Source organism: Cupressus sempervirens, chromosome 2, assembly GCF_028749045.1.
Source record: "Cupressus sempervirens isolate cs-2001-9-10 chromosome 2, ASM2874904v1, whole genome shotgun sequence".
Lineage (NCBI taxonomy): Eukaryota > Viridiplantae > Streptophyta > Pinopsida > Cupressales > Cupressaceae > Cupressus > Cupressus sempervirens.
Window position 1 is genome coordinate 617581146 of NC_143119.1, and position 12132 is coordinate 617593277.

The 12132-nt window shown below is 34.3% G+C and overlaps 1 protein-coding gene across 1 annotated transcript; it reads left to right on the top strand.

The window, feature by feature from the left end:
- The first annotated feature begins 2267 nt into the window (after positions 1 to 2267).
- LOC149574893 (protein VASCULATURE COMPLEXITY AND CONNECTIVITY-like) lies at positions 2268 to 11454 on the top strand. Its single transcript, XM_089814743.1, has 3 exons — positions 2268 to 2618; positions 3821 to 4026; positions 10699 to 11454. The coding sequence occupies exons 1-3, from the start codon at positions 2511 to 2513 to the stop codon at positions 11078 to 11080; spliced, it is 696 nt and encodes a 231-aa protein (XP_089670869.1). The 5' UTR covers positions 2268 to 2510; the 3' UTR covers positions 11081 to 11454.
- The last annotated feature ends 678 nt before the right edge of the window (positions 11455 to 12132 follow it).

Consider the following 12132-nt stretch of genomic DNA (forward strand, 5'->3'; position numbering starts at 1 on the left):
ATAGAAATTCATACCCTACACTAATTTAAATTATAATTCTAAATATATTTAACAATTAATGATGATTAAACTATATTATTAGTAGACAACCACAAATGTTGCAATAAATTTTAGACACATCATATCTTAACATCAAATGAAGTGATTTTGTAAAATAACAAAAAAAGGGCTCATTTAAAATATTTATATAAAACAAAACTCAACACTAATTAGAGATATTTGTTAATCACGAGGAAGATATGGTTACAAGGGGATATAAAAAGATGAGGTATAGAGAAAATAGGGAGGAGGAGAGATATGAGGTAACTAGAACATGAAATAATATCCATTAAAAAAATTGAATAATAATCTTAAATTCAAGCACTAATTAAATACTAAACTAATTTGACACTAACACTAACCACATTTGAATCATTACCATATGGAACCTTAACTCATATATTAAAATACTAATTTAATCTAAAACACATAGTTTGGTTGTATGTGCAATCCTATAAAAATAAAATTACAATTATAATCTAGATATGAATACAAAGCCAAATTGTGGTTTACTTCTTCGACTTTCCCCTCTCGATGCTACTAGCTATATATTTATTATATATTATATAATATATATAAATAAAATATTGATATATAATTTACTTTAAAAATATATATTTTAAAATTAAAGTCTTGATATTTCTTAGCTTTATTTATATATATTATATATTATATAATAGATATATAGCTAGTTATATAAAATACAACCTACATAGAACACAAAGGGACTATTACTTGAATACTAAAAGTTTTTGACAATCTCACACATTTCATTGAAAAATACAAGGGATTTGTTAGTATTCACCTTTTACATTTGTGATAGACATATTATTAATATGATTTATTCTATGCATATACATTGTTATCTCAATAGTTGTAGACATAATAATACTATTTGCACACTAAGATATCAATATTTTATTTACGTGAGCATATTATTTTTTAAGTGGCACACATATAATAAATATATCATATTTGAGGCAAAAAGTTATTTATTTTCAAATGAATTTATTTATACTATAACATTGACAAGTTCTCATTAGGGAGGTCTTGAGTTCGAATCTACTCGAGATTAAGACATAATAATAATTAACCTTAATAATAATAATAGTAAAAATGAATAATAAATAATCTAGACTTACAACCAATTACCTATTAAAAAAAGAGAGTATTGGTCTATTTTTTATCAACATTAAGATTTTTTAAAATTTACATATAGATTAATTAATTACAATCTATAGTAGAAGTGTGTGGTAATATTGAATAATATATTGGGTGATAGATCATTAGACTTATTTAATGTAAAATTTCAATCTCGAATGAGAGAATTTTTATTTCTTCTCTACATGGGGTTAAACACATAGGTAATGATATTAGATATTTGAACTTGTATTTTTTAATTAATCTTGACTATGCAATATGATAGGTTTTTTTAGTTATATCAACTTTTTACATTAATCAAAATTACCAGATTGCTCATTAAAAAAAAATAAATAACAAGAAGATAATTTTGTATGGACGTGACTATCCTCTCTCAAAATGTACATTTGAATTTAGGAAAAATTTAGTCTCTGAATCTAGAAAAAAATATGTTTTAGATTTTTAGTAAATTTTGTCAAAAGATTAGCCAGCGCCATTTTGTATACCTCCACATAAATAACTACACAAATGTCCTAAAAAGCTCTCCCAAATAGAAAGTTCACCCCAATCAAACCTAGGTCAATCCCACAACAAAATTAAATCTGAAAATACTCTAGTATAATTAATTTTGTCTATACATCCAAACATTTTAAAGGGCCCGTTTTATTGCCTTCTATAGTATTAGATTCCATACTCTCCATTCCCCGCTCATAATTCCCATGCTTCCTTGGCCTTTAGGGCCCGTTTGGTGAGCGGAATAGGAATACGTATTCCAGAATAGAACGTATTCCTTTCTCCGTTTGATTCAGCCAATATTTGATGGGAATTCGCGGACCCGAAAATTTATGTTTTCTGAAATTAAAAAAAATGGAATAGAAATACGTATTCCAATACCACCTATTTGGATGGAATTGCAAAACCCCATTTTTGGGCCAAAATTGGAATACGTATTCCATTTTTGCCTCGTATTCCAATCCCGTTTTGGTGCATCCAAACAAGAAATTCGAAATTTTTGGAATACGTATTCCGGAATACGTATTCCTATTCCGCTCACCAAACGGGCTTAAAAAAAGATATCTGACGCACTACAACAAATATTCAATGCCCCGAAGTGCCTTTTCTTTTGACACACTGAAAAACACCAGGGAATTCCTTGATTTGTCTCTTCTTTTTGGAAGTGGTGATGGAATTTATAAAGCGGGCGTCAAATTAGGAGAGAATAAATCCACAAGTCCCATCAAACAACAAGAAATATTAAACTTGCAGGCGAGCAAGCTCAGTGGGCATCCAACTTTTGGAAGGCAGAAGCAAAAGGCAGAGAGGTGTGAGAAATGTGGACGAAGATGAGCAAGTCAGGAACAGCAATCTGTTTACTCGTGGGTTTCTTGGGGTTGATTGCTGCCATTTTGGGCTTTGTTGCAGAGGCCAAACATGTCCGGGTAAATGCCATTCTCTCAAGGTTTTCATGGTTTCTGTATGCCATATGTTTCATCTTATTACGTTTTACCAATTGGGCGTGACTTGGACATCTTATCTTTCTGGGATGTTTTATACTTTTCTTCTCCTCTGCGCTTCTTCCTTTCTTAGTGGGTGTCTGCATAGCTGAAAGAGCCTTGTATTTACAAAGTTTTTTCGGTTCAGGTTTTGTGAATTTCTCTCTTTTTTTGTGCTGACAATGCACCAAGTGAGGACGGGGATACCCAATTTGTATTATTAAGCTTTTTGTGGTCTTTGTGATACCCAAGTATGAGTAGTGGCTGTTATTTGGGTTTACAGGATAAGAAAGGTAGTGAAGTTGTGGCAGATTACCTTGCCTTTCATCACATTTCGGGGTCTGCTGAGCTATGGTACTATGGCCCTTGCAGCAAAAGCATAAAACCAAGTAGATCACATTTTCTTTCATCACATTTTTGCGACTGTGGAACTATTATATTGATTACCCTAACGGCACAAGCACAGAACCCATCATGGACAGTTGTTTAAATGGGTTGAGCAAGACCGTTTCCAAGACAGAGTAAACCACTTTTGAGTACTAAAGATAAGGTTAAGGTCGTGTAGAAGTATGGGAAGGTGATTTGCCATAACAAAGGTTGGAGAAGGAGGAAGTATAGTGTTTTCAGGACATCTTTTCCTTATAAATGATTTTCGGAAAAGTGTCAAAGCCCGTACCTGGAATTTTAGGAAATAATAAGTATTCAAAGGTCCACTGGATTTTTCACAGGTTGTCTTTCTCCTTGTTTTATTCCCTTCCAGCAGTATTACGTCTCTATTCTACATAGGTCCATTTCTATCCAGGATCATTTACAATAATTGGAGAGTGCACTACGTGCCACTTAGTATCTGATGATTCTGTGTCTGCTTTTGCCCAAAAAATATTAAAATTGCAAATTAATGTTACTGGGGTTGAATTTAAACTGTAATGTAATTTACCACGTCCCTCGAGATTTTGAGGCCGTGTTTATTTTTCACACTACAAAAGATTTGTAGGCCTTGCTTACAGAGATTCTTGTACGCTTATTTGTGCAACTAATTGCTACTTGGTCGTATCTTCAGTTAGCACTGGATGGCAGTAGCAAGTAATTATTTTTGATAAAACATAGTTTTACATCCCCAGGAGAAAATTAAACATTTTGCTTTGCAGGCTGGGGAAGTGAAAATGACATCAAGCGGGAGGTGCTTATATCCCAGAAGTCCTGCGCTGGCATTGGGCATAACTGCTGCGGTTGCCCTTCTTTTGGCTCAAATTATCGTAAATTCTGTAGTTGGCTGTATTTGTTGTTCATATGCTAATCGTTACCCTCCAAGCTCCAACAGGACAATTGCCATCATCTGCCTTGTTGTTTCATGGTGAGTTATTCTATAAATCTCTGCATTATTAAAAAACAGCAGCTAAGTGTTCCGAATTAATGTTGGTATGAGTTTTGCTTTTTAAATCTTTTTGCTCCTCTCTTCTTTGTCTGGAAACTTAACTATGATTCTATCTGTCATATAGTTGTGTTGCTTTGCTTCTTGGTCTCTTCTTAAGATTTTTCAGTTGAGTCGAACATTATAATGGGCAGATTGGTATGCACTGGTGAAGAATAGACGTTTTGACTAAGATAATGCACCCTTAAATTGGCTAATGCTTAGTTATGGGCTGAAGGATTATTATAGTTACCCTTATGACTGTTAAGCTAAGCGGTATTGTCATTTGGTTATTTATAGTACGGCATATTTTAGTTTGCATGATTATCTTATAGTCAAGTTATTGTATGTATCTATATTCTATTTGGAAGTTAATAGTTTTTATGATTTTTAATTTTTTAATCATGGTTGAACTGGTCCATACTGATTGTTGGTGCAGAGCCAATGCTTCTTGAAGAAGATAAAAGAGAATAATTAATAGATAGGACACTGATTCACCAAGTTTGGTGATGGTTATTTTCTCAATGGGGAAGTTATGTTTGTTGGTTTGATCTCTCCATTAAGAAAACTTAAGTTCTCCTGCTTCAGTATTTTTTGGCCTAGTATCTTCAGTAGTGACTTCTGAATAAAAAAAGGTGTATTGTTCTTGTATTTGTTTGATTTATTGGTCCAAGACCTTAAATTGAGGCAGACTTAATGGATTTCAAGGAGAAAAAGTGCTTATTCTTTATCTTAATTTTCATATAGGATTAAAATATTCCTTTATATGTAATTAAGTATCAAATTACGTACATATGCTATTAACGCACTGTTTCATGTTTTTTGAATCCTCAGTTCGCAATATTCTCCTTTGCAATAAAATAGTATTTTTGATTTTTCCATTTCAATCAGTATCCTAAGCTATAGTTCAGAAAATGCAACAGTTGCCATGGACCTTGTCTAACTGTTATGGAAGATAATTATTGCGTGTTGACTTTTACATCCAAATCCTCTTTGTACTTGGCTTTCAAACAGCTTTCAGTAGATTTTAGAATTTGAGTGAATAGATCCTGGCATAGTATCAAGGTCGGGTAAATTGAAAGATAAATTTTTTAAAAATTTTTTTTAGGACTAATATATTAAAATTTCAATATTGCTGCAGTCATCAGAAAAAAAAATTAGACTCACAAAAAAAAAAATCAGCTGAAAAAATTCAGAAAATTAATTTAATGAAAAAATATGATCTATAAGAAACTGGCTGCCTGAATAAGTGGCAATCTATCATGATTTTGAAGTGATTTCTGCTACTATTTTTTGTTGCAGTAGAAGCTTCTTTCTTTCTGTTAAATGCTTTTCAGCAGGCTGTAGGACTTAAGTGAGTTGATTATTGTTTAAGCTGCTCTCATTTGGAAAAAGAATGCTCAAGGATCTTCTCCTTGATGCTGTTGTCAGTCCAAGCATTTGTCTGCAGTAAAGAAGAAAACAAGAAGATACGTTGCCCTGGATTATGGCAAGGCTATGCAATTGAATCACAGTATATTGGTATGGATGTCTGACCTTGGAGGTGTATGGGTGTTACCTTCTGCTAATAGGATAAATTAGAAACAACTATAATATTTATTTCAGTCAGTAAATTAGGGTTGTTTTGAAGCCCTCAGCGATGAATACCATATAGAAAACACGTACAAATTACAAAAGAGGGCTATTGAAACAAAAGAAAGCTTCTAACCATAAGACCATTAGGGGAGAGCACCTAGTAATTGAGCGCGTTTCAATAGTTGTGATAGAACTTGTTGATTTAATGCCCGATATTCTTGACAATATTGCATCATTAGTTGTGACTTCAAAGTTGTTATTGTTGAGGATGACTACCCATAATTGAATGAAATGTATTCCTTAGAGCTAAAAAACAACAAATTATGTTATGCCACATCAGCACACCAATAAAAGATGACTTAGTGCACAGGTACAGGTCTTTGGGACCTTTTTAGACACCTTGGAAATGCTGATGTGGCATCATATTTGATGATGTGGCCTTGAAACTGTAGTTCTAAACAGGGGACTTGCCAAGTAAGCTGCTGTAAAACTTGGGAGTGAACTGAAGTTTCCATAGGATTTTGAGGAACGCGAAGTTAGGGTGCTTAACAACCGGTTCCTCTTCCCTAGCGACAAAGTTGTATACAAAGTTAACCCACTCATTTTTGTCATTAACCAAGGACAAACTAGATGAAAAGAAAGCGTCCAATTGGATAGCCAAAAGCATAGACCCACCAAAAATCAGTCAATGGGCAGCAATGCCTTCCCCTCCTTACCTCCAATAGAGTCTGGAGGAGTCCCAACTGGAGCAGCCACAATAGTGCTAGCGGAACTCTTGTCTCTCCACCAGCTTCATCTCAGTACAGTCCTCCTCATACCAAAGCTACATCTGTATTGATTTCCAAACACTTCTGACACACTTTGCAGAATAGAAGAGGGATTGAGCACTGGGTGGATATTTCCACCTTGCCATTTTTATGGGCCATCCTAAGAGTATTGGTAACCATGACTGAATCGTTGCAAAAGGATGTTGATCCTCCCTTTCCTAAGAAAGTATATAAATTTTCATCCTCAAAATTAACAGCTTGTAGCTTCCTTTGCCACTGGCCTAGAAGATCCTGCAATCATCCCCAGATCATGGACTGGAAGAAACAAATGGCAGATCCATTTGTGAATTTCGCTATTATAGAAGATGTTGAAGGAAAAATCCCTATATTATCAATCCTATCAGGGCCAAGAATTTTTTTATTTTACTGAATTGTGAATTCTCAACATCATGGCAGAAGATGACATTTTTGAAGTTCTGTCAGAATTGGCCCCTCTATAAAAAGGGTTCATGTCCTGCACCCCCAGGCTTGATTGAGCAATTCTTCACCATCATTGAACACCTCTATGCAGACTGCAAGCTGAAAAGAACAAAACAGAATCCCTACTGGCCACAGAAGGAAGCATTTTCCATGCAGCTCTATAGATGAAAAAGGGGCTAATTTAAAGTGATCCAATGATACACTTGAGAGAGAGACTAGTTGTATGCTCTGGGAGATAATGCCTGATCAAACCTTAATTGTTACCTTCATGGAGAATGATCATTGAGTTAACTGCCTTAGCCAAAATGGGCAAATAATCAGACAAATTATTGAACTCATAAAAATGGAAAGGGGGCCAAGACTTGATGAAAATAAAGGAATCTTTCGAACTAACAAATGCGGAGCTAAAACACCTCATTCTTTTGGCCTGGCACTGACTCCTGCCAAGAAGGTAAACTGCTCAATCCCTGTATTCAACAAAAAATATGCCAATTTATAACATTATTTTAGTTTATGACAACATTTAAAAGGAAAATGTTCAAAACTTTGACAAAGCTTGAAAACTTTTGCTAGGAAACTCCAAAGCTTCCAAGTTTCACCATTATCTAGATTCTAGATTTTTAATAACTACCATAAGATTACTCTCTGCAATCACAGTCTTACAGTTCACCGAAATAGCTAAACTAAACCCGGTACTGTACATTCAGCTTCATTATAAGTTTTTGAGCCCAAAAAGGAAAACCAACCATTTATGAAAAGCAACAGTAAAATCGTTGAAGCAATTCCACGCCAAAAAGCTGGCTGCTTCTCAACATTTTCCTGCATGGATGTACAGTATAATACTACTTTGGGGCTTCCCAGCTACAATGATTTCCCTTGAGTATTTTGCAGTGGCATATTCTTTGTTTTATGATCACCGAAATTTTCCGAGCTTGGATGTTGTGCTTTTGCCCAGAAATGAGACCTTAAGTTTGATATTTTCTTCATTTAAGTGAAATCTGAATATGTTAGAAAATATAGGCCAATGGAAAACACATGCATTTTGAAATACCCATGCAGCAGGTGCATTTATTATCTGAGTCTCATATGATCTTAAGAGTAATTACAGAGGCCAAATTTGGCTGAGGACTTGATTCAGATATAAATCCAGGAAAGCACAACTTTTCTTTACCTCTCTTAAACCACTACTTAAAACATGAGAGCAGATTGAAATGTGAATCTAAATAAACAATGCTATTTTAAACAATCTTTGCAAACATAGCCACTTGGAGGCAATAGCCTACAACACAATGGTAAATTCTGAGCCTCTCATATGGGAGGTCTTGGGTTCAAATCTACTCGTGCTTAACAAAATAATAATAATTAATCTCAGTAATTAATGATAATAGTAACTACTAACAATTAATCTCCCTTCAGCCCATTACTGATAAAAAACAAAACAAAAACAAACATGGTATGAGAAAACTGGGTTTGACTGTTTTATTGGGTACCCTGTAGTTGACCTCCCATGGAAACAAATCTGTTCTTCTACTTCTGTTTATATTTGAACTCAGCAAAAATCATCAATAAATAATGATAATAGTAACTACTAACAATTAATCTCAGCTTCAGCCCATTACCGATAAATAACAAAAATAAAAAACAAACATAGTATGACAAAACTGGGTTTGATGGTCTTATTGGGTACCCTGCAGTTGACCTCCCATGGAAACAAATCTGTTGTTCTACTTCTGTTTATATTTGAACTCCGCAAAACTTGTGTTTTGCTTATTCGTAACATTTTCTCTATTGTAGCTTTTCAATTGTAGAAAATTTTGTTGCTGTACGCATTCTAGTGTTGGATGGGGATTGTTCCTTCTAGCAGTGCCTCTCTAATGATTTTCTATGCTTGCCCATGGCAATCTATTGGATTGTCAGAAAGCTTTTAACATTCTGTAACATTTGGTGGATGCACTTTAGTAGAATTCTTTTCAAGGTAGAAATTCTTCAACCAAACCTTTTCATGTCTTGGTGCTATACAATAGTTTCCAACTGAATATATCTAAGCTTTGTATCATATTAGGTGTAAGAATTCTTTCCGTATCTTGATTTGGGAATATGCACTCGAGCTAAGGCAGACTTCTTTTATGTAAGTTGCAATAGGCAAATGTTTTTGTACTAATATTCAACTGTACATGGCTTTGAACTCTTTTTGCTTTTGACTATGGCTTTGAACTCTTTTTGCTTTTGACTATGTACTATAGGAAGCCATTGTATTCTGTATTTAGGTGTATCATAAATCAAACAGGAGTGTTCCAACAGTTTTAGCTTAGGCCTATTCTAAATTTTTTGTTTTATCCAATGGGACGAGAGTACCTTGGATTAATGCTATCTCCGTGACCTCATCTTGATTTAGATTTCAAAATGTACATCATTCATTAAATATTAGTAATTTTGTAGTAGTACAATCTGTGTGAATTGATCTTAGTTTACATTTCAATTCATGCATAGCAACTACAGAAGAAAATGCTACTGCCACTATCAAACAAAGTTTAGACTATTTCATTGGTAGAACCTTATGTTTCATATTCAAGATAGTAAGTCACAATTTGAACACAATATGTCTGGCTATGGTGAATAAAGGTTTTGATCTTCTACCTCTCTCGCTTATATTAGCCAGATGAATCTCCAGTCTTGAATCCCTGGAAATATCTTCATGTGATAGAGGCATATTCTGTATTTGAGAGCATCCAGATTCTTGCACTTGTAGTATGCTTTAGAAGTCTACTTTAGCATAGGATTAATATAATAAAGTAATGATGCATAACGAGAAGCTGTTCTGTGGAAACACTAGTTCATGTATTATATGTATGGTAAAATTATATGTAGAATGTTTTTCATCTGTATTGATGTGTTTGGATGACTTAAACTGGGGATTTCTTTCAGTCTCATATCAAACTCGGTTACTGCATTTTAGAATTGAATCCTGATTTTGAATCAATTGTGCACATTTCACAGGTGTTGGATGGATTGGGCTTTAGATTGGATTTATATACCTTCTGAGAATCACTGTTGTTCTGGCGAACTTAGTTGTCTATGGTTTTGTATGGGATTTTCTGCCCACTGATTTTTCATTTTAACTACCTTACTTGTGATTGCTGCACAGTATTCAATCTCCAGTTTTCAATTTAAAGTTTTGCCAAAACACTAAACATTAAAATCTATTATTTCTTGTGATTTCTGCATTGTATATAAGCTTTACAAAAACAGAAAACATGAAAGACTATTTTTTTATGAGCCAGACTTCTTTTACAATTTCAGTTGCTGTCTACTGTACATTAATTAAAACATTTGGACTTCATACCCACTTAAACATTCAACAGTACTACCCCACTGGGGTTTGAACCTTGATTGCAAGAACAACGCCATTACAACTCAAACCATCACACCATACCACTATTGGCAATACGAGTGAGTCTTTGTTCCTATTAATATTTGCAACAAATGTTGTGTCTTCTGGTGTTAAATGAAAATTTGATTCTTTGGATTGTCTTTTCAGCAACATTGCTTCCTTTATTGAGTGATAATATCTTGAAGGCCAAACTGTGCGCGAGACAAAAGTATTACTTCTATCATTTTTCTTATGCAATTAAGTATTGCATTAACATTCTATAGTTGCAGTCGCAAAATGGAGGATATTGAATTAGTACCAGTCATGCTATGGACAATTCCAGACACAGATTTTTACCACAATAATGGAATAGATTTTCATACAAACTGGGAAGATAACACCTTGTTACTTGTGCTTTTACAGGATTACTTTTTCAATTGCATTTATTTTGCTTATGGCTGGTGCTGCCCTTAATGACAAACACAATGCGGATATACGGACCTTTGGTGATTATTGCTACGTTGTAAAGTCGGGGGTGTTTGCAGGAGGGGCAGTTTTAGCCTTGGCTACTGTAACTCTTGGCATTATCTACTTCATTACAGCATCTGCTGCGAAGAGCTCTTCTGAATGGGGTCCTCAGAATCCCAATATTGCTATGGCGGAACCACAGTATGGACGATCCAATATGCAACCTGTTTTTGTGCCTGAACAACAGTCTCAATATGGTCAGTATCCTCAATACTCTCGTGGATTCCAGCAGCCTTCAGGACCAAGAGACAATATCCCAAGGGCAAGTTGGAGATAAATGATGGAGTTTTTGAAATAGATTTGGGATTTTACTGTAGCGGCTACCTGTATCATAAGCATTGGTCTTTTCCCGATCAGTGCGCCTCAGTATCATTTGGTGTATACTGTATATACATGGTCAGCTGTCTTTATCCGTTCTCGCCAAACATGTTTCTAGATTATACATCCACTTTCTTTGTTTTATGATTACATTACTTGCATTTGGCAATAAATGTCAAGAAAACTATTAACTTGACAATATTTTTTAAATTTGTTGATCTGTAATATGTGTGGGTAAATTTGGCCTACATTCCCTGGGTTGACTTGTATTTTTGTAACAGACTAAGTTTGTGGGTGCTTAAAGTATTCAATGATATATCAGTATTTTCTCTACATTGATCTTAATGCTAAATCAAACCAAGATTTGCTGGAATTCCTCCATGCTAGTAGTGTGCGTGAGAAATTTTTTAGGGGTAAAATATCTGCTGGTTATTCCACGGGGCTGTCCAAAGTTTTCTTTTGGCGTATATTTTCTGTATTGTTAAAGGACGCCCATAATTTGCTTTCTTTTTCTTTTATGTACACTTGTGGTATACCCTCCATTAATTTGCGTGCCTGCAAATTTTGGGCTGTATTTTCAAATGTGCGGATAAATTATGTTATTTAGGGATTATTATATCATTTATTGCTATCTATGAATTTTTTTAAAGGAAAGCAATTCTTTCAACCTCCTACTCTTTAAGTGGGATGGCCCTGCTACTTCCCTACTAGGCACAAAATGATAGTTATCTTATTTGCATAAGCAATTGCCTGACAAATGGATTGTTTAGGAGCAAATTCCATAGCAGGGTGTTGATATGTCCACCTTGTTTTGGACTTGATTTAACGACCATTCACAATAAACACGACTTGGATTAATTTGATTCAATTGACTCACCTTTGTTAGCACTTGACGATCAGATTAGCACTTGACTCCATGTTTATCATTTTAATCATATCTGAAATTCGGTATCTGTTGTTTATTGTTAAAATTAGATTACTCAATTTATATACATAATATTAGTAAATCAA